This window comes from Erpetoichthys calabaricus, chromosome 16 (assembly GCF_900747795.2).
Source record: "Erpetoichthys calabaricus chromosome 16, fErpCal1.3, whole genome shotgun sequence".
NCBI classification, from domain to species: domain Eukaryota; kingdom Metazoa; phylum Chordata; class Cladistia; order Polypteriformes; family Polypteridae; genus Erpetoichthys; species Erpetoichthys calabaricus.
The window spans coordinates 103640653-103663230 of record NC_041409.2 but is presented as its reverse complement, the minus strand read 5'-3'; the positions used below and the strand labels follow the sequence as shown (position 1 = coordinate 103663230).

General features: G+C 40.6%; 1 protein-coding gene across 1 annotated transcript in view; it reads right to left on the bottom strand.

Moving 5' to 3' along the window:
- Positions 1 to 5837: 5837 nt before the first annotated feature.
- LOC114666449 (zinc finger protein Xfin-like) overlaps positions 5838 to 22578 on the bottom strand; it is a 34070-nt gene continuing 17329 nt past the window's right edge. The window contains exons 2-3 of the mRNA XM_028821314.2: positions 17991 to 18052; positions 5838 to 17876 (exon numbers count right to left, since the gene is read on the bottom strand). Coding sequence (XP_028677147.1) covers positions 12402 to 17849 — 5448 coding nt within the window. The 5' untranslated portion in view covers positions 17850 to 17876; positions 17991 to 18052 and the 3' untranslated portion in view covers positions 5838 to 12401. The remainder of the gene's footprint in view (positions 17877 to 17990; positions 18053 to 22578) is intronic.

Sequence of the window (22578 nt, the reverse complement as noted above, 5' to 3'; positions counted from 1 at the left end):
GATATGATAGGAAGACATTGGGATACTGAGTTCCACCTAGATGGGTTTGGGGAGTTTGAACGAGAGATTAGATTCTCTGCCCCATCTCTGAACCCTTACTTTAAAGTCAGGAAATGGGGCCCTGATGTTAATCTAGAAATGGGCCCTGATAAAAGTTCCATCCTAACTGAGGCAGAAATTCTATCCCCTGCCCCATCCCTTACCTTAAGGTCAGTAAATGGGGCCCTGATGTTAAAAATCCCACCCCGGGGCTGTCTGGAACAGGAATAAGTGGAGTGGAGGACAGGGACCGGGAGAGGCAAGGGGGAATGATAGCTATGGGGGCTGTGGAGGAGGATTTGGAGGTAGAAATGGATGGAGGGGAGATTAGTGGAGGGAGGAGTGAAGAGAGGAATAGGCTGATGGATATCATCCCCTTGGTTTTTACTTACTCAAGGCAGACACAGGCAGTGATTAGAGTGCTAAAGGACAATTTTCAGGGGGCCCAATTGACTAATGATGATCTGGCCAACATTAAGTTAGTGTCGGCCTATCGCAAGAACAAAAATCTAAAAGATTATTTAATTAGGGCCTCCTGTACAATTCGTAAAAGGAATAAAACAGCATGGCATATTCCGTTTTATAAATAAAAAATTGATAAACGGAATATCAAAGAAAGAAATGCCAATTTATCAGCAACTGACTTTGACCACTAAAAATTGCATTTATGCCATCCAATGTCGAGCGTGCGGCCTGCTCTACATTGGAGAAACCAAAAACTCGAAGGCCTGTTTCATCCAACACCTTAGATTAATAGAAAACCAGCAAAAGCCCACTGGGTTATACTCCCACTTTGCCCAGCCAGATCATGAACCGGTTTTTTTTCCTGTAGAGAGTCAAAGCTATTGGAATAAAACTAGACGTCTGAAGAGGGAATTGGAATGGATAACATCTTTAGATACATTTTTTCCTAACGGATTAGGAATAGAAATGGATAGAAATGTATACGATGGGAATGTAAGAGAAAAAGAATTGAGAATTAGTGCACATAGTGAACCCGTGCCTGCCAGCTCGCTGGTATCCCCTACCCTAAGCCTAACCCTAACCCTAATTTGAAAAAGGGTTAATTCGGGACAGCAAAAATCGGGTGAAAACGATGCGTTAATTCATGACATGAAAAATTGGGTCAAAATTAATGGTTAATTCAGGACAGCAACATTCAGTTGAAAGCGAAGGATTAATTCTGGTGTTGGTTTACTGATTGTGGTGTTCTGCATTTTTGATTCTATTTCTCTTGGCTTTTTAATAAGTCTGAAAAGTTACTATTTCTTGTGTTTAAATTTGACATAATTTTATTCAAATTACATTTCAAACTGTTATCACTTTTCAGGATTAGGTTCCGACGATTTTTATAAGTTTTTTTTTTTTTTAAGTAGAATTTTCTGTAACTCTGAATGTATAAGAAACGGAAAGCTATTTCATTTTTTTGTTGATCCAGGTATTCATTTTGAATTGTTGCTGGGCACTAAAGCTTAACTAGGGAGCAATGAAGGGAAAAAATTGAATGCACTTTGAACAGACCATCATTCGACTACACTTCAATCTCCCTTTCAAACCATGCAGGACACCATATTTAACTTTTGAATATAATGATGGAGTGCTGTCAGCACATTTCTGTACATACTGATAACAATTTTATAAGTTCAAACTCTAACAGCCAAGCACAGTCTCTGTGCACCCAAAGTCAGCCTCAGGTGAGGGGATGCTACCACACGCATACTGCTGCCGGTCCTACCGTTTAAAAAGACAAATTTCATTTCAATCGGCGTTAAACTTGCAGTTTTTGCATTTCTTGCACTTTCCTTTTCTTTTATTGTACAGTATGTATAGTTCATTGGTGCATTTGACATGAATGGATTTGATTCTGGATTTATTTTTATGGACTTAGCCTTGACTGGGTTTGCAGCCTCTGGAACAACTGAATCTTTCTGTGGTTCACTGCAGAAGACTTTCTTTTGATTGTTCATTTCTCCCTTATGCTTGATCAATGAACATTTTTTTTCCTCTGGACCTTAGAGATGTAGGAGCTGTGGATGTTCGGTCCCCTTGATTAGGATGGATATGCTGGATTGCTGTTGATTCCTTCTGTGGTTCAACTGAGAATAACTGACAAGTGATCTTATGTCTGCAGCCACCTGGCTTGCGGCTTTGGGCTGATCACTCCTGTAATACCCAGCACTGTATGTATGGGGTTGTATGTTTCAACATCAGGATTCTGTTAGCTATCTTTTGTGTGCATCTTCTAATATCTCGTTTCTTGTGGATTGCTCATCTGCACCATCCCACCCCTTCCATCTCTCCTTCACTGTGCTTCTCTGCATCTTTGTTACTATCAGATAAGTATTGCTCCACATCATGCTGAATTACTCTTGTGACAAACTCCTTCATATTTAACAGTTTGTTTAGAGCAAGTGGTCATTCTGGAATGTCCTAAAAGACACTGGTATTGTGCAGCGCCAAAAATGTCGTCATGAGTCAGCTTATCGTCACCACCAGGCCACAGATGAAAAGTTTTCTGGTGATCTTTTAACTCTCTGCTAAAGGGGACTTAACTGGGTTAATCTTCTTGCCGATTTCAATGCCCATATTGACAACTGTAAACTGAGAAATGTCTTCCTGTCCATACCGAATCTTTTGAATTGGTACAACACGTTAAATTTCCTACTCACTCTGGTGGTCAAACATTGGACTTGATCAATATGACTGCCTCACTCCAGTGATTTTGGGTCTCTGGTCATAAAGCTGAACTTTTCACGGTCTCATTATCTCTCTCTCACCTTTTAAATGTCCAATTTCTTTCAGAAAACTTAAAATATCTGTCCTTCTGTCCTTGCTGGGTTAAATTCTTATCTTTTTCTGTCTTCATCTATTCCATCAACACTAGATAGTCTTGTTGACTATTATAACTCAGACCTTCATTCAACACCACATAAAGCAGCTCTGTTAAAACATAAGGAATTTTCAATTAAGCATTCAGCTCGAGTAACAATTTCAGGACTTTAGTCTATGAAAGGAGCTGGCCAATGTCTTCAGAGATGTCACATAAGACTGGCCTCACTATGCATGTCCAGGCTTCCTCTGACCATCAAAGGGCTTACAGGGAGGCACTGACTGCAGCCAACACCCATTATGGCAGAATAGTAGAAAGTGGCCATGACCACCAAGGGTTTTGTTCTCCGTAGTTAAACTTCTTCAACCTGCATCTGTCCTAATCTCCTCATCTACTGAAGTCAACCCGCTATATCCTAACTACAGGGTCACGTGGGTCTGCTGGAGCCAATCCCAGCCAACACAGGGCGCAAGGCAGAAAACAAACCCCAGGCAGGGCGCCAGCCCACCGCAGGGCACCCACACACCAAGCATACACTGGGACAATTTAGGATGGCCACTGCACCTAACCTGCATGTCTATGGGCTGTTGGAGGAAACCCACACAGACACGGGGCGAACATGCAAACTCCACGCAGTGAGGACCCGGGAAGCGAAACCGGGTCTCCATAACTGCAAGGCAGCAGTGCTATCCACTGTGCCACCATGCCATCCAGCTCCTTTCTGTATTTTCACCAGTCACGTCTGCATTTGTTAATGACTTGCTTTGTAAAATGACTTTGTAAAATGTGTACTGGACCCTATCACTTCCTAAGTCTTGCGTTCATGCCATAATCCTGACTGTTATGACAATAATAAATACATCCCTTGTCACCAGCTTTGTGTCAGTCACTTTTAAGATCGCTTCTGTAACCCCAATGTTAATGCTGACAATCTTAACAATTTTCAGACTACTGTATTTCTTTCTTTTCTGTCAAAGTTCTTTAGCATGTTGTAGCCTCCCAAGTCCTCAATTACTCAAGTTCTAATAAAATGATGAAACCCTTTCAGTTTGTATTTTAGAGCATAACACAGCTTTCAAACTGCTCTGTTTTGGGTAACAAATGATTTACTTATGGCAGTAGACTCCGCGAAAACCACCACACTAATTCTGTTACTTCTTAGTGCAGTTTTTGACACTGTCAGGTTTGACGTTCTACTGTCCACAATGGAGAACACTAAGGATATTCTCTGGCACTGCCATCCAGTGGTTTAAGTCCTATCTGACTGACAGGCAAGAGTGTGAGTCTTGGCAAAAGTAGATTCAGCTCTGTGCCAGTCACACAAGGTGATCCACGGGGCTCTGTCCTCGGCCCTCTGCTCTTCTGTGTCTCTAACATTCTCCTTGGCCATATCATTCATTGCTATGCACTGCATTATCATTTTAATTTCAGATGATACTCAACTTTGTTTAAATGTTAAAAGTGAAACTTCATCTGAGCTTTCACAGCTCACAACTTACCTCAGTGAAATGAAAACGTGGATGGAGCAGAACTCTTTACAACAAAACTGAACTCCTGCAAATCTCACTAAATCACAATTTAACTTCTCAGTTACTCATAATGGTGATCTCACCAGACCTTCTAATGCAAGGAATCTTGGTGTCATTTCTCATTCCTCTTTTTCTTACTTCACCCATATAAACCACATTAAGAAACATTCTTTCACCTCAATCACATATTGCTCATTTCTTGCCTTTTCTTATGCTAAGAAATATGTCCCTGCTTTTATCACATCCCACATTGATTAAGTCCCGACTGGCAGGTGCTGCTCCTAATCTTATACCACAGCTCCAGTTAATTCAGCACTCGAGTCCAAACATGGGCTAGCAATAGTGAGCACATCAGTCATCCTGCTTCGCTTTCACTGGTTCCGTGTCTTACAGGATTAGGTTTAAAATTCTATTAATAAATAACCTAGAAAGCTTTAAATGGCCTCAGACAGGACATCTGTGACCTTCTCCTTCACTCTGCTCCTGTTTGCCCACTAATGTCCTCTGATTTTGTCCATCTTGTTGTGCCCCCCACTAACCTGCACTTTGTGGGTGAGAGCAGGGCCTTCAGCTGTATAGCGCCCAGACTTTGGAATGACCTCCCGAAATGAATGAGATGAGCGGACTCAATTCATTCTTTTAAAAAACCACTTCAAACTCATCTGTTCAGGAAGTCTTTTAACTTAACCCAACACTCTGCCCCTTTCTTCAGTTCACCTCTGTGTCATGCCTGTTAGGATCATTTGTGTGTGTGTGTGTGTGTGTTGTATCTCAGATTACGTAATATGTTTAGGCATTTCTTTTACTATTGAATTTAGTATCATAATCTGATTTAATATTCCATTTACTCTAATGCTTTACCTATCCTGTATTTCTTTTCCAGTCTTTCCAGAAAATATTTATATCTTAAGCACCTTGCGCATGGCAAAGATGCAATATAAGGTATTAATAAAATACAATAGTCAATGATGTCAAATGCTCGGCTTAAATCTAATAACATAATTACAGTGGAGTTTCCTACATCAGTCTTGCCATTGGCAATAAAATACCAGTAATTAATTAAATAATTTGGTGAGGCTCCAACTTTAATTGTTTCCTTATCTGTTATAGGAGGAGGTCTCCAACCTTTAGAGTGAGGTCAAGGTAACTGAAACTCACTCATTTTAAGAAACAGAATAATGCAATTAATTTAGAAACACAACATTTATAGAAACGCAATTACTGCATATATATATTGACACAAGAGGGGACACACACAGTAATGACAAACATATAACACAGAGAGGCTGGCTCTGTATTTGCTGTTTAGAGTTCTAATTTATCTTGGCACAGGTAAATAGTTGTATGATACCAAATCTTTCATGTGGACGACAGATGTTAAGTGGAGTTGTTGCTGTTGGTGGTAATTCCTCAGCCATCCACAGAGTAGCGCTGTATTCTAATGCCTCTTCTCTTCCTCCCTCTCCCAAACTCGCCACCTCTGATGTCACTTCCGGTATCCATCCACCTGGACCTGCCTCTTCCTGCCTGGCTGGCATTTAACCAGAAGTGTCACCATCTTGGATAGTTTAATTTGAGACTCGCATCCTTAGGGACATTCTTTTGCTGAAAGGCTGCATTAATTATTTTCCACTTACAATATATGGGTTGTCATTGTGTCACCCTAAACCTTTTTCTTTCTCTTGTCCTCTTACAATACATATACTTTGCCATTTTGTTTCATTTTTACTTTTTAATGTTTTTGGATGGTATTCTTGTTTTGTGACTGGGATTAATTTTTTAATGTGCTGTAAAGACTAAGGATTCATGGATCCATTTACAGAGGATGAGTGGGTGCCTTGCACTGTAAAAGAACGATTCTTTATAGAAAAGAAGCAATAAGCCTTTTAATAATATCTAAATTTACATGAGAATACACATTTAAAAAAAAAAAAAAAATCCTTTATCTTTTTGTTCTTAAATAGTGGTTCAAACAATATACCGAGTTGAAACTTGAAGTCCCCACCAGACAATCTACTTGCTCCTTCATTTTCAAGCCACCTGTTTTATTCTTTTTGTAATTCTTTGTTAGTCTCTGCTTTTCTAGCTTGGAGCCTTTAAATAATCCAAGCAGTTGTTTTGTGCGGTGTCTTTACCAGTGCTGTGCCTTGCCGCAGTGAATTTTGTGCCATAATGTCTATGTACAGTAGAACCTCAAATTACACAAAACAAACTAACTCTAATTCAATTTTATCCAAACCAGTGACAAAATAAATTGGAATATGCAAGTGGGACTTGGGTTACAAAGAAGTTCAATAGATGAAGACATTTATAAACTCATTTTGTATGTAAGTGGGGTATGCACTAAAAATGTCCAACCTTGTGGAAAAAATGTCAAATACTGTATGTAATTTTATTTATGTAAGAATTTTTTTTCAAACTTACCAGTAAAAAAAAAAAAAAGGTAAAAATACTGTACTGTAAATAACAAAACACTAATATTCATGGGATACTTTAACTACCCAAATATTCTCTGGGCTATCCTTACAAACTACGGAGTATGACAGCAGTTTATACACGTAATGAGCAACTCTTTAACATACCAACACAGGGTGACGATGTCTTTCAAAATGTTTAATAGTTTGTAATAATCAGGATAGAATTGAGAGTATAGAGGTGTTTGAAACACTAGGGTCAAATGAACATCCTCTTTAATAAAATCCCTGTGTGCATCCAGGTGTCCGTGTGTGTGTGTGTCTGTCTTCTGGTGAAGTGCGCATGCGCAGGGCACGGTGCGTTGCTTCAAAGGTCGCCTGACACGTCACACAAGACAGAGACTGCGGGACCTATAAAAGATCGTGCGGCAGATCCAATCGCATTTCTGTAAATGAGGTAAGACCTAAAACAGAAAACGAAAAATCCAATCGGGTACTGAGACGCGGAGACCAGCTTCCCCATTGTTGTGCAAGTGTTCACTCTGAGGATGTCAGATTTGCGATTAAGAAAGCTTGCCCCGGTAAAGTATAAGTAGATTTATTTTCGCGCACATTACATCAGTTGCTGGGGAGAATCTGCTGATTGCCCACTGTTGTCGCATAAAATTAAACGCATATTACGAACAGCAAAGCCAGTATTACTGTCAGAGAAAATTACAGGCATTTTATGGAAACAATTTAATGAGGTAAAAGGTCCCTTTCCATTTAATATAGACTGTGCCTACTAATGTTTATGGACTACTGTTCTAGCGCCCATTATTGTAACGGGCTTCATGTCTAGTAAAATAAAAAAATTCTCAGTATTTTGAAAAAAATGCAAATGCAAAGAACTTGCAAAAGATTTAACTTTGATAGGGCAAATTTTGAACAAATGTGGCAAAGTCTGCAAAGGAAAAAAAAAAAAAAACAGACGAATTACTGTATAAGACTAATGAATCCAGTACAAATAATAGGGTGTTTGAGAACATGAGTGCAACCATTAACCCCTTAACCGCCCTCTGCCGGATATATCCGGCATCGTAGCTTTAATGTTGACGCCTTACTGCCAGAATTATCCGGCACATTTGTCTGGTTATGTGAATGCCTGGCACGTAGTATAACTGACAGTTTGGCGTGGGTATTATTACTACGTTGTATTTTGACAACTCTGCGCTTGTATTGGCCGATCACGTGATGTGATTCGAAAGTGAAAGCTGTGAATATGGCAAAACGTAAACTGACTTCAAGTGAGGTTTTGCAGGCGATTTTGGACAATAATTCTGATCATGATTGTAGCAGTTCTGAAGAAGATTTTAGCGACAATGATGATCAGCAACGTGCGCTGCATGATACTATGAATGACGGCGCATCGGATGACGGTGATGAGTGGGTGTATCCCCAGCATCTCAACTGGACTGCTGCCCGAGGTGAACTACCTTTTCTGCATCCGTTTGAGGCAACGTGTGGCTTTATTGTTGATGTAAACAATTACACTGCTGAGCAGTTTTATGAGCTGTTTGTGTCACCTGATTTGATCAGACATTTTGCTCATCAGACAAATCTGTATGCAGCACAGTTTATTGAGAAAAATCCCAATTTACCTCCACATTCCCGTGTTCGTGCTTGGGTAGACACTGATGAAAACGAAATGAAAAAATTCATTGGGATTTTGATGTTGATGGGAATAATCAGAAAACCAGATATTGATGTACTGGTCTACAGATCCTATGTATGCAACACCTATTTTTGCAGCTATCATGACACGTAACCGATTCTCTTTGCTGCTGAAATTCTTTCATTTGAATGACAACAGAAATGAGCCAGATAAAGATCCAAACCGCGACCGCTTGTTCAAGCTACGTCCTTTGATTGACCATTTATTTGAAGCATTTCAGTTGCCCTACATGCCAGGACCGTCAGTTACAGTTGATGATTTATTGTTGTGGAAGCCTGAGAAAAGGTACATTTTGTGTTTTATTATGTGTTTGCCCATTTCTAGAACTTGCACAACATTTAGTGGTCAATACTGCTTGAATAAATGTAAAAAAGTAAAATAACGAAAATTGTTCAGATTTCGCCTGGCGTGGGGAATATTTAGGGAGTTGGCGGTTAAAGGGTTAAGAAGGATATTAGGGAGGCTAAAAAACAGTTAGAGAGGAATATGGCAGATAAGGAGAAAGATGACCAAAGAGATTCTTTCAGTAGTTCGGCATAAAAGGACAGTCAAGGAAGAGCTAAAGTACATCGGGAATATTCAAGGAAATTAAAGAATACATCCATCCATCCATCCATTTTCCAACCCGCTGAATCCAAACACAGGGTCATGGGGGTTTGCTGGAGCCAATCCCAGCCGGCACAAGGCAGGAATCAATCCCGGGCAGGGTGCCAACCCAACGCAGTAAAGAATACAGATAATGCATTTTTGCAGGTTTTCCCATGTGAGGAAGTGTATAACGTCCCATTGGAAAAAGGAACTACGAAGGAGTTACTGAAGAATATGAAAAATTGTAGAGGGTTAAGGGTTGCTCAGATTAAAGACTGAGATTAATATCACCAGGACCAGATCATGTTTATGACAGAATGTTAAACAGGTGAGTGATTACAGATATGAAACCTTGATGCATATTTTAGGAATTCCATGATCATTGGTTTCAGAAGAAGGCCATGTTTGACTGTCATGTTGGATTTCTATGAGGAAGCAACAAAAGGCTACAACCAGAGTTTTGCATCCCAGATTATTTATCTTGAATTTCAGAAAGTATTTGATAAAGTGCCACATAAGAGGTTGACAATTAAACCCAAACAAGTATGAATTCAGGAAGTGATGTGTAGAATGGATACAGAATTGACTAAAATACAGGTAGCAGAGGGTGACGGTGCAAGGAACCTTATCACAATTGGCTGATGTTAAGAGTGGCATCCAGCGGGGGCAGTACTAGGGCTACCTCTGTTTTTAATACGTAAAAATAATTTGGATAGGAATGTAAGTAAATAAGTTGGTTAGGTTAGCAGATGATAACAAACTTGGTGCATTGGCAGATACTCAAGAATTCATAGAATCATCACAGACAGACTTGTACAGCTGACAGGCTTAGGCAAATTTGTGGCAGATGAAATTTGAGATCAGTAAATTTAAAGTATTACATGTATGAAATAAAATGTTACTTTTGAATACATAATGGGAGGTATGAAAATTTTAAAGTACACCTTATGAGGATTGCAGAGTCATATTGGACTTGACAGTAACAACTGCCAAACATTGTTCTGAAGCCATTAACAAGACTAACAGTATCTTATGTTATATAGCACCCTGGTGTGTAGAATACAAGTCAAAGGAGGTGATCCTTAAAATGTATAATGCACTGCTAAGGCCTCATTTGGAGTATTATGTTCAGTTTTGGTCTACACACTACAAAAAAGACAGACTGAGTAGAAAAAGGTCTAAAGAAGAAAGACTCGATTGATTTAAAACTGCGGGGGATAAATTATGAGGAAATATTAGAGCTGAGGTTTTTCATTTTAAGTAAAAGGAGATTAAGAGGAGACATGATTGGGGCGGCACGGTAGCGCAGTGGGTAGCGCTGCTGCCTTGCAGTTGGGAGACCTGGGTTCGCTTCCCGGGTCCTCCCTGCATGGAGTCTGCATGTTCTCCCCGTGTCTGTGTGGGTTTCCTCCGGGCGCTCCGGTTTCCTCCCACAGCCCAAAGATATGCAGGTTAGGTGGATTGGCGATTCTAAATTGGCCCTGGTGTGTGCTTGGTGTGTGGGTGTGTTTGTGTGTGTCCTGCAGTGGGTTGGCACCCTGCCCAGGATTGGTTCCTGCCTTGTGCCCTGTGTTGGCTGGGATTGGCTCCAGCAGACCCCCGTGACCCTGTGTTCGGATTCAGCGGGTTGGAAAATGGATGTTTGAAATGTTTAAAATTATGATGGGAATTAGTCCAGTGGATTGAGACTGTTACTTTAAAACAAGTTAATCCAATACACATGAATACGGTTGGAAATGTTATCAAGATTTTCAACACTCCCAGAACCATGGAAACATGCTGTAAGTGACCGCATAGTGTGGTGAACAGTAGGACTCTCGGGACTTTTAAAACAAGAAGTTATTTTTGAAGGATTGAGTGGATGGGATTGGCAAACTATGCTGGGATGAATGGCCTGCTCGTCTTTTTTTTTTTTAATGTGCTAATTTAATCTAAAGTCAACCAATAGTTATGTCCATTATGTCAACTTTGTTTAAATATCCTACAGTTGTTAATAACAAATAAACATGCAATATTTGTCTTTTCTAAGATGTGAGCTGCATGTGGTCATTGCAAGTGTCACCTTGCCTGCCAGCAACTGTACTCCCTGAGACGACATGGCTATGATGTTTATTTAGGATACTGGGAATGACAAGAAGTATCTTCTACCACTCCGCTAAATGAAAAGTTGTTGATTGATCGGCTTACCTGTGGTGAAGCGTGCCGAGTGGCTGCCATTTACTTCACTTGACTCTTGGACAAAGTCACAAAGTATGTGTAATACTGTATTGCAGTATGTTTTACCATTAGTTATGGCTGCTACATATTCATATACTATATTTCAAAACTAGTTTCATTTATTAATAAGGGGAAAAAATTAAGCAACTAAAATCCATCATAGAAATCCACTTAAATAGGAAAATAAGGGACTTTTATACCATTATGATGACTTAAAATTGTTGTAATCCAAGACCCATCCGTATACCAAGATTAAAATCAGTATAAGTGAAGTGCATTTTTTAAGATGGTACAAGACGGGCCTTTCACGCACCTACCATCTCTCTCTCTCTCTCTCTCTCACTACTTCATGTGGTAGTGCGAAAAAGATGGGGCTGCACCTCTGCTGCTCTCACAATCACTATTGGTCCCAATGGAACAAGAAAGAGAGAGGGACATTTTACTCGTGTTTCACTCTGTCTCATTCAGAGCACCCCATAAACAACAGGACATGCTCCTAGGGATACTCTTGCTTTGTGTCACTCATCCTGGTGTGCACTGTTGTGAGAAACAGCAAGATGTGCACTTCTTGAACCTGTATTTCCACACATTCGTCACTACACACAGCACCTCTAGCAGTGAGAAGTGCACCACTTGTGCTCTCTCGTGATTTTTGTGAACTGCAGGTTTGCTTTTTCTAATCCTCTGGTGCAGCCTTGCATGTCAAGCCCAAGTCATGGGTATGTTGCACTTAAAGCTACTGATGTAAATGCATTCTGCACATATTAGAGTGCACAGGTGTAACCAGGATTGCTACAGTCAGTGTAACACGTTGTCTAAGAACTTCACTACATGAGAATTTCCTGTATATTTGGTACTGTGGAATTTATCCCTTGTGTAACTAGAGGTTCTACTGCATCTGCTATAAAGCACAAGAACACATGCCACACTCAAAAAGATCTGTAAAATGAACAAATTGCATCACACTTACTTGAATACAAAGACAATATTGCCAAAAGATGTCCTGCCATCAAGTAATTTGAAATGAGGAGCAGAATGGTTTTGCACCTTTATTAGTAATAATACTGAAGTTATTTAAAATGTGTCAGCTGGTGTGTTTTTAAATGACAGGACTGTGTAAATGTCTTGTTGCAAACTGTGCATTCAAAGGGTCTTTGTCCAGTATGAATAAGATAATGTCTTTTAAACTTTGATGGAGAATTGAAACTTTTAAAGCACACAGCACACTGATAAGGGCTCCTGTTTGAATTTTTCTCTGTCACCTTTGCATCACAAGCCTGGCACTTATGTAGCAGAAGTTCTCTTTCTGTGCTGAAAAGCTTGGCACACTGAATACAGTGCATCCTCCGATTAAGACTGGTTGAACACAAGTAGTCTTGTGTGTATTTGGATTGTGAACTTAATCCAATGTCTTCTTGCTGCTCCAATAACATTGCTTCACCAGCATTCTCCGTTAAAGGAGTTGAAACACCTTCAAACTCCATCACACAAACAGGGGTCTGCAGTCCACCTGGAATATGATCTTCAGCCCTGTGACTGCTTTCATCATTAAACTCAGGTGGAGGTACAGCCTCAAACCATTTTGCATGGACGCGCTGATGCACTTTTAAATGAGCAGCCTGTCTGAACATCTTGTTGCAGACTGAGCACTCAAAAGGCTTCTCCCTACCATGAATTAGTTGGTGTCTTCCAAGTTTTGATGGTGAAGAAAAGCATTTTTGACAGTCTGAGCATTGGTAAATCAAATCATTTTTACACTTCACTGAAGATTTTGCAACATTTACATTTGAAGTTAAAGTTCTCTTCTCTAGGAAAGAATGAGGAAGGCATATACCATTTGCCGCCTTGTCTGTCTCAAGAGTTAAATGGCATAAAACAGGTTTAGAGTTTTCTGAAGCCTGTTCTGTTTGCTCCTGAAAGGAGGTTTCTAATAATCCATTAAAATCGGAAATGGCATCCTTTGAATTTGATGGACTTTCTTCTTGATGACTAAAATGCAGATTATTAAAGTCAGTCTGTGAATTGGAGCAGACCTTCCACTCAGTGTGGGTGTTCAGATGGTTCTGTAGGTGACAGAGCTGTCGAAACAACTTGGTGCATATGTAACATTTAAAAGGTTTCAAACCAGTATGAATAAGAAAATGTCTTTCCAGTTTGGAAGGGGAGTTGAATGTTTTTGAACAAACAGAGCATTCGTATGGCTTTCCTCCAAAGGATTTATGGCTTATGCCTAGGCTATAATTAGACAGTTGATCAGGGGGCTCTTCGCTTGTCACACAGGATCCACAGCTGGCATCCATCTCTTCCTGTTTTTGGCTTTGTGTAGGCTCCCTAGAATTTAGCATTAATGATTGATCTCCAGAATTATATGTCTCTGCATGTAAAGACCCCAAATTAGAAGATCCACTTACTGATATACATTCCCCATGAGTGCGTTGATGCATTTTTAAATGTGACAACTGACGAAATGCTTTAGAACACAAACTGCACTTAAAGGGTCTTTGACCAGTATGAATTAGGTAATGCCGTTCTAGTCGAGATGGAGCATCAAAACATTTCTGACATTCTGGACAGTGATAACGTTTTTTGCTGCCTTGGACATTTTCAAGGTCTTCGGAAGCAAGCATCTGGTTTGCTAAAATCAGTTCTCCTATTATACTCCCACTTTCATCAAATCTCTGACCATCAACAGTACTTTCTTTGGAACAGAGATACCCAACCTCAAAGTGCTTCTCATTTTCAATGTTCAGTTCATTACCAGGCCAGCAGTGGTCAGGCTCCTCAATCTGTTGCTCACTGCCTGTACCTGTACCAGCCACCAAATGCCTCTTCTGCGGACTGCAATCTCTGATGATTCTCTTTCGGCTGTGACTTTGCTGATGCCTTTTTAAATGTGTTAATTGGCGAAATTTTCTTCCACAAACAAAACATCTGAAAGCCTTCTGTCCAGTATGTGAAAGATAATGCCGGTTAAGTTTGGAAGGGCAGTCAAAAATTTTGAAGCAAAAGCAGCACTGATGCAGTTGCATTCTTAAACTCATTTTCTCAGTGTCACTTTGATGCTGTGGAGTCTCCTCCTCGCTAGTCTTGATCAAATTTGATTTCAGACCTAACTTGGCAGTTCCTATTAAACTCGGCTGGCCTGTTTTTAGTTTTTCCACATCCAATGAAAGGATGTCTTCCATTACAGGTGGAAAATGATGCACATTTAAATCTTGAGGACTACAAGTCTCTAAATTATCACAAAGGCTACCATTGCTAGCAGGAGGAGCTATGTGTTTCTTTAGCACTGTCAGTCTGGTATGAAGACTACCACTTCTTAAGGCCCTTAACTCCCTATGAGTGTGATGATGAGCTTTTAAATGTGATGCTTGTCTAAATGCCCGATGACAAAAATTACACTCAAATGGCCTTTGGCCAGTATGAATGAGCCAGTGTCTCTGCAACTGTGATGGAGCACTGAAACACTTTTGACATGTTGAGCACTGATAGACTCTTTTAACACTGCTGGCAGCATTTTGGCTTTCAAGGTTCTGCTCCTCTTGACCCATTGCTGATGTGAGGCCTGTTTCATTTAAACTTACCAACTCGGGCCTACTTTTTTCAGTGTTATTGTCATGAGGATCTTCAGGCTGAGAGACATCAGAGAGGCTGCTGATACCAGAGCCCATTTCATTGCTTCTGCACTTTATAAACTTTTGTTGTTGTAATAAACTTTTGAATGTCCGCCATTTGTCATGTGTCCGCTGATGAACTTTCAGGTGAACAGCCTGTCTAAACTGCTTACCACAAGAAAAGCACTTGAATGGCTTTTGGCCTGTATGGGTTAGATAATGTCTCTGCAGCTTAGATGGACAGTTAAAACATTTGCAGCAGAAAGAGCATTGATGTGTCCTCCTCTTCATCATTTTACTGTGCCTGTGAGGCTGCTCATACCCATGCATGCGAAATAACTTTCCAGATGCTAAATTCTCAGAAGTCATAGAACTTGTCCCAATTTTGGAATATTTGTTTTGAACATTATCCATATCAGTAGGCTGTTTAGATATTTCTACATCGTACTCTCCAGAGTCTTTTTCTGGCAAGAATTCTTCAGATTTCACCCGAGTAGGATTCTCCTTAGTACAGGTCTTCTGCTGTGACACTAGGATTTTCACATTTGCTTCTTTTTTTAACAATGTCCGAGATAAATGGGACGTTGAATGAGTACGTTTATGGAGTTTTAAATGTTCCAGCTGTCTAAAAGTCTTCTGGCAATCAGAACACTCAAATGGCCGCTGGCCAGTATGTATTAGGAAATGTCGTTGAAGTTTATAGGGAGAAGAGAAGAATTTGAAGCACACAATGCATTGATGAAGTTTCTTGCTGGCCTTAGCCAATGACTTTTTATTAAAGCAGTCTCTTTCAGGCCTTTGCTGGGATAACTCATTGACAACACTCTGCTCAGATGTTGTTGGGGTAGTCGCATTCATATCATTAACAGTCCAAGGATCAGTCATCTCCTCGGGTTTTACAATAATGTTGAGGTCAAGCTGCTCCACTTGCAACAATTCATTGCTTACGTGACCCTCATAAGAACATAGCTTAAAGGAGGACCCATCTGTACTGTCTTGCTCCTTTTTACAAGCATCGGCATCTGCAGGAAACTTGCATAGCAAGTCGTGACTTTCAGTACAGCCATCTTGGGGAACAGCAAGGCTAAATTTGTACAAAGAAAATTTGACATCTACATTAGTTTTTGAATGTTTTACTTGATGCTTTTTCAAATGAGCTGCCTGCCTGAAAGCAATTCCACACTCTGGACATTTAAATGGTTTTAAACCAGCATGGATGAGCTTGTGGCGTTCCAATTTTGAGGCAAACTTAAAAGATTTCAAACATACATTACACCGATTTACTTTCTGCCTTTTTTCTCCAGTTGCCTCCATCTCGTCTGTAGCACAGTCAAATGTCTCATATTCGGTTTTAAGTTTACAGCTTGTCTTAACCATTTTCAGATCCCCAAGGTCATTGACAACACCACTGTCGTTATTCTGCTGATTCTCAGAGTAAGCAGGCTCCTGTTTATACTCCTGTTGCTGAAATTGATGAAAATGGACTACAGAAGTTATTTGAGTGGTGGGTGTGGCAAGATAATCCGATTTATTTTGTACAGGACTCGGGGGATTATTCAAGTCTTTGTTTCTCCCTGGTTCAAAAATCCGCCCATGATCCTTGTAGTTTTCGTGAGTTCCTTGATGAACTTTTAAATGTGTCATCTGCCTGAAAGTTTTGCCACATTTTACACAGTGGAAAGGCCTCTGGCCGGTATGAATAAGATAATGTCTGCTTAGTTTGGAAGGAGAATTAAAACATTTTGAGCATACACTGCACTGGTGTTTTTTTCGATCTCCTTTTACAGATTTGCAATGAGGATTCTGCACAGTTGTAATGTTTCTTTCAAGAGCTTCATATCTTTCATCTTTACTTCTGCCAAGACCAGTTTCATCATGGTGATCAGAAGACAAGACATGATCCTTTCCGCTTTCTGGAATTGAGTCCTGCAGAGAATTTCCTTCTAGCTTTGATAGCTTACCTTGAATCTCACAACTGCTATTGATTCTTACACATTCAGACTCTCCACTTTGCAACCACTGTGAAGTACCTGACTTTGTGTGGATGCGCATGTGTAGCTTTAAATGCACAAGCTGTCTGAACGATTTTGTGCAGGTTGAACACTCAAAAGGCTTCTGTCCAGTATGAATGAGGAAGTGTCTCTGAAGCTTATATGGTGAGTTGAAGCATTTCAGGCACACTGAGCACTGGTGTGCTTTCCTCTTCTGTCTCCCTCCTTTCCCTTCTCTTGCAGAGTTGAACCGATGCTCCTGAAGTATTTGCTTGATGGAGGTATCAGTTTCTGATCCTGGCCAATCAGATACTTCGCAAGCACTGAAATCAATCCAATTAATCCCATTTACATCACTTGGGGCCACACCGATATTAAGTTCTAGTGGTTTAGATGGTTTAGGGTCCTGAAGTGCAGTATACAGCTGCAAAGAACCAGAATGCGTGAAGCCATACTGAGGACCCACAGTACTCGTTTCACTATATAAGGCATCTGCAGGGTCATTCCCACTGAAGAAATCTTGAAGATTATCCTTAAAGGGATCCCATCTGAGGTGTGTTTCCTGATGCTTTTTTAAATGAATGGACTGCCTAAATGCTCGCCCACAAACCAAGCAGGTAAAGGGTTTTTGTCCTGTGTGAATTAAATAATGGCGTTCAAGTTTTGATGCAAATTTGAAGGACTTCTGACACACAGTACACTGATGAACCAATTTGCAGTGGCTTATATTTTCAATGTCCCGCTGCTCCTTTTCAGTTTTAAAGTCTGTAGGTGAACCGTCTGTAAACAAAGTGTATGATGCAGCTGTATGCGGGTATGAACTGGTATGGTGCGCTTCGAGGCAGCTGTTCATTTCAGACAGTGGATGTAGCTGCTTTACCGGATGATTTTCAGTTGGCACTTGCAAATACATTTTGGGAATCGTTTTGCTGTTATTTTGCTCTTAAGCAACTGACCAAAAAAAAGAAAAATCTGTTAAACTTCTCAGCATTAAATGATGGATAGCTTCTTTGCTGCCTCTACAGAAAAAATTCAAACATGCTTGAAGAATTACCTTCACGTCTTTCCCAGTTCACAAATATGAATGCTGTCATTTGCCATGTCAGCAGTTTTACTCTGAAAAACAAAGTTAACACCATTAATACACTGTGAAATATAATTTCGAAATTTAAAGAACTTGCTCAATTACAATATCTCAAGTATTAAGATAGACAACTTTAAAATTTACAGTATTTTAAAACGTAATATACAGTATTACTAGTCCTAGCATTATTTTCACAGGCTGCTGGTACAACTCACTTTCTTCACGCTGACTGTTTTAGATGCTACAACTGCTGTGTTGAGAGGCACTTTTATGTTTATTAAGTCCATAACAGTCAAAGGTTGATTTCTTAATTTTAAGCCCAGCTTTGTCCTTCCAATTTCAGTATATGTGCCACTGAAGTGGTGCCAGGGTTAGCTGTGTTGCGACAGGCATCCAGAAAATTAAGTTCAAATCCCAGTCACCTGTCTGCAAGAAGGCTGCATATTCTCTACACGTTTGTTTTTTCTCCAGGTACTCCTGCTTTCCTCCCACATTATGGAAATATAGCTGGAAGATTAACTTCACACGAAATTCTTCCCATGTGAATGAATTTGTGAGTTTAGGTGACTGTACCTTTCTTGCAAAGCTATTGTGACAGTATCTGACCAACTACAACCTTGAACTGCAATAAACTACTCAGAAAATGGATGAATGGGTAGTACATGTTTAATTATTCCATCCATCTATCCATTCAGGGTCTCGGCAGCCCCAGCAAGAATACAGCGCAAGGCAGGAACAATCCCTGAATGGGGCGCCAACTCATTGCTACCACTGCCCACTGCATTTAGAGCTCTTGGGATGGAAGTGTTTCTGAACCGCAAGGTCCGTGCAGTAAAAGCTGTGAAGTGTTTGCCGAATGGGAGCAGTTCAAATAGACGGTGCGCATGGCTTAGGCAGCGTGTGCCAGAAGCCGTACCTCGATATTTCTCCCCGCTCTTGACACAACCCGCTGTACAGCTTTCCGATCAGTTGCTGTATAGCTGTGATTCCACACTCAGATACAATGGGTTAAAATACTCCGAGTGGTACACTGAGAGTAGCAACGCTAAAGTGGCTATTGTATTTTAAATAGTTTAGTCATTCCATACACCATTATATGGTTACAGGTTGATTATAATCATGTCCCTTAAACTAATAAACGATACGTGGTTAATTTCAGTGTATTTTGATAAAGCCGCATCAGGGATGTGAATCTAAAAAAGAAAGGGAGACCACACAGGAACAGTAACCCTGCTTTGACGCTGGGTGCCACCAGTTTGCAAAACCCAGCTGAGAACTTGCGTATGCAAGGGGTTGAGCTGGCGTGAAAATGTGTGTGGCTTTACACCAAGTTTAGTGTTTATACATAACGATGTGAGCGTGGAAATGGGCATCCTCAACATTTTTGTGTGTATACACCGTTTATACATGAGGCCCCTGGTCTGTATATTTAAAAAATTTACAGTAATCAGGCAAAATTAAAAGAATACCTTCTGTCTCAGTCCCCCTTGCACCGCCCATAACCTTTAACAGTTAGATCTTCAGTGTTCTGAACATGATAGTTTTAACATTGGTGTCCTAATTAGAGTTGTTAAGGATTAACTGTTGCTTACATTAACAGCTTGAACTAAATAATCTTATTATTTTATAGCTAAGTGTAATATGACTTACCATGAGACATATTGTTTAATCCAACAGACACACGGGGGTAGAATTTTACATCCAGGTACAGAACAGAACACTTCAGTGAAAACAAAGTGCAGTAAACATAGCTTGGTGTAATAGTAATAGTAATAGTGCACTGAAATACAAAAGCAGCATATATACGGAGCACCACATACAAAAAAAAAAGCCACTTGCTAGGTCTGACTTCAGAAACCTATCATAATGGGAAAAGCTACCAGAGAAGAAAAAACTTTGATGACTGCCGGTGAAATAAAATCCCAAAGATGGGGTTTGCTATGACAGAAGAGGTCACTTTACCAATCAACATGGTTTACAGCAAAGGTTTTCAGCAAATATCTTAAACTGGGGGGCCAATGTCGTAAATAATTACATTACACTGTGACCCTCTTCCATGTCACTTGCCTACACCTCGTTGTGTGCGACAAAGACTCCATTACTAACATTTCTATTGCCAGTTACTTGATTACAGCTTATATTTATTGAATAATCAATGCCTGTAATAAAAAAGGTTTTCTCTGTAACAGGAGAAGGGATGAAATAAAGGAGTAAGAGGGGGGGATTGGTCGCTTCAGTGCAAAACCAGCTACAAAGATTGGAATGTTTGGGATGATAGCGAAAGAATGTGCAAAAACTTGCTTCTCATAAAGAGTTTCAGAATGTTATGGGAATACAGTCAAGGCCATGTACTTGTTTTTCACTTCGAGGGGCTTCATTGCAAGCAACGCTTGTTATTGTGTGTCTTCTGATACTAGGCACCATCTCAGTGAGGGCCAAGTAGAAGAAAAACAATAAGATGTCCCGTGGGAAGAAGGTGTGCAGAAACTGATCACTTCTGTATACACTGCTTACACGTAAGCCATTTTGGGTAAGGACACTCAATTAGTATATAAGGGAAGGTTCCGCCCTCAGTTTCTTCGGAAGCTCAACCGTGGGGAACGTGCACACCGCCCGGTATTGGACCAGGCTCACGAGTTGATCCTCTGACGAGACTGACACGCGGGCTCCCTCAGTCTACTGGTCTAGGATGATGGCTCTGGGTCTTTTGATATTACTGTAAGTATAGTATAATTCACATATCTGTATTACTGTAAGTTAATAGTATAAATCACATATCTTTATATATATTACTGTAAGTCAATAGTACAATTCCTATATCTGCATGTATATTGCTATTATATTGTATGTAACTGATATTATATTTGAACAAGTAAACAATTGAAGTATTGGACCTTTCCTCTCTGATTCTTGCCTGCTTATTTTCTGTTAAAACCTTTGAACCATTTTCCCAAACTAAAACATTTTGGCGTAGTCGGTGGCAGGATTTTGGGGAATCTGGTAAAATATTGAACTATTAAGTGAGGCCAAGGAAATCAGAGATGTTTAAGAAAAAGGATAAAAACCCTGGCGCAGCTCCTTTACCTCTCCCCGGCTGGGAAGAAACGGTATGGGAAGACTGCGCCAGAGAATTGAGATGTGGGGGGGGATTAGCACAATATTGGCAGAGCTTGGATCCCCCAACACCAGTGAATGTGCTAGCCGCGCTTAAGAAATGTCAGGTGTCTGCAAAGGAACCCATAATGGGCTTGCAGACGCGAGGGTGGGTTTTGCTAACTGCGGTTAAAAATCTGGATAGTCTGATAGACGAAAAAGAAAGGGAGATTAAGAAAATGCAAATGGACTTGGCGGATGCGTTAGGGTGGGCCTCAATGGCCGAATCCCAGGTAGCTGTATTATTGCCGCGGGTACAGAGAGCCGAGGGGATGGCGGAAAAGGCAGCCTTTTGCATAGCCAAGGTGAATGCGAAAAAGAAGCGTAGACCGGATGTTGCGAAGATCAAAGCGTTTGTAGCCGCAGTTAACGTCCATGAGTGGGATCCTGAAAAATGGGATGGTAACATTTGGGATGATGATTATGAGGATGATGACGGACCCGATGCAGGGTCGGTAATTGATCCTCTGCCTTTACAGGCTAAACCCGTGATGCGTCGCAGACTTTTTACTGACGCACATGGTAATGTTAGGAGGGGAGATGTTTTCGAAGATTATACTGCACAAGAAAGGGAAGGATTTAGATCACGTTATGCACAAGGGCGAAATGAGCTAGTAGACACATGGTTCGTACGCTTGCATGATGCAGGAGCCGGGCATGTGTCACTGGATAAGGGGGATGGTACTGAATTTACAGATTATGCTGTCGATTCCCGTTTTAAACAAGCAATGAGACAAGAATTGACTAAGTTAGAAGGGGACAGCACGTTGCTGGCGCTGGCGGCGAATGCAGCATATGAAATATATCCACACCCACAGAATTGGCCTGAAGTAAAACCATGGATGACTTTGCAGCAGGCGATTCGAGTGGTTAGAGAATTGGCAATGAGGGACGCCGTGGTAGCGGGCCAAGCGGATCAGTTAGATGTGTTCCCATTTACATCTGTAGCCAGGACCATCCTAATAAAAACAGCCCCTGCTAACTTGAAAGGAATAATAATGACTCTTTTACTGAATGAGGTAGGTGCAGGAGTGGGGGAAGTTGTAGCCAAATTACGGGATTTAGGTGACCTGGGGGAGTGGGGAGGAGCCCCGCCAGGGACAGCTGCAACACAACCCACTGGGGCTACATCAAGGGATAGCGCCTATAGAACAGGGGGAGTGAATAGGAAGGAGTTATGGGGAGCGTTAATTAATGCTAAAGTCCCTAAGGAAGAGATAGATGGACTGCCTACAGGAGTGCTCCTGGACAGGGCAAAGAAAAAAGGACTTATAGATAAGTCTGGTGGAATAAAGAAACGAGTAGCAAAGGCAGAAGTACATTCATTTCTTACCTTCGCTGAATGGGAAAAATTAAGTAAAAAGCATGACGAAGTTCTTACTTTTGCTGAGTGGGAAAAGTTGAG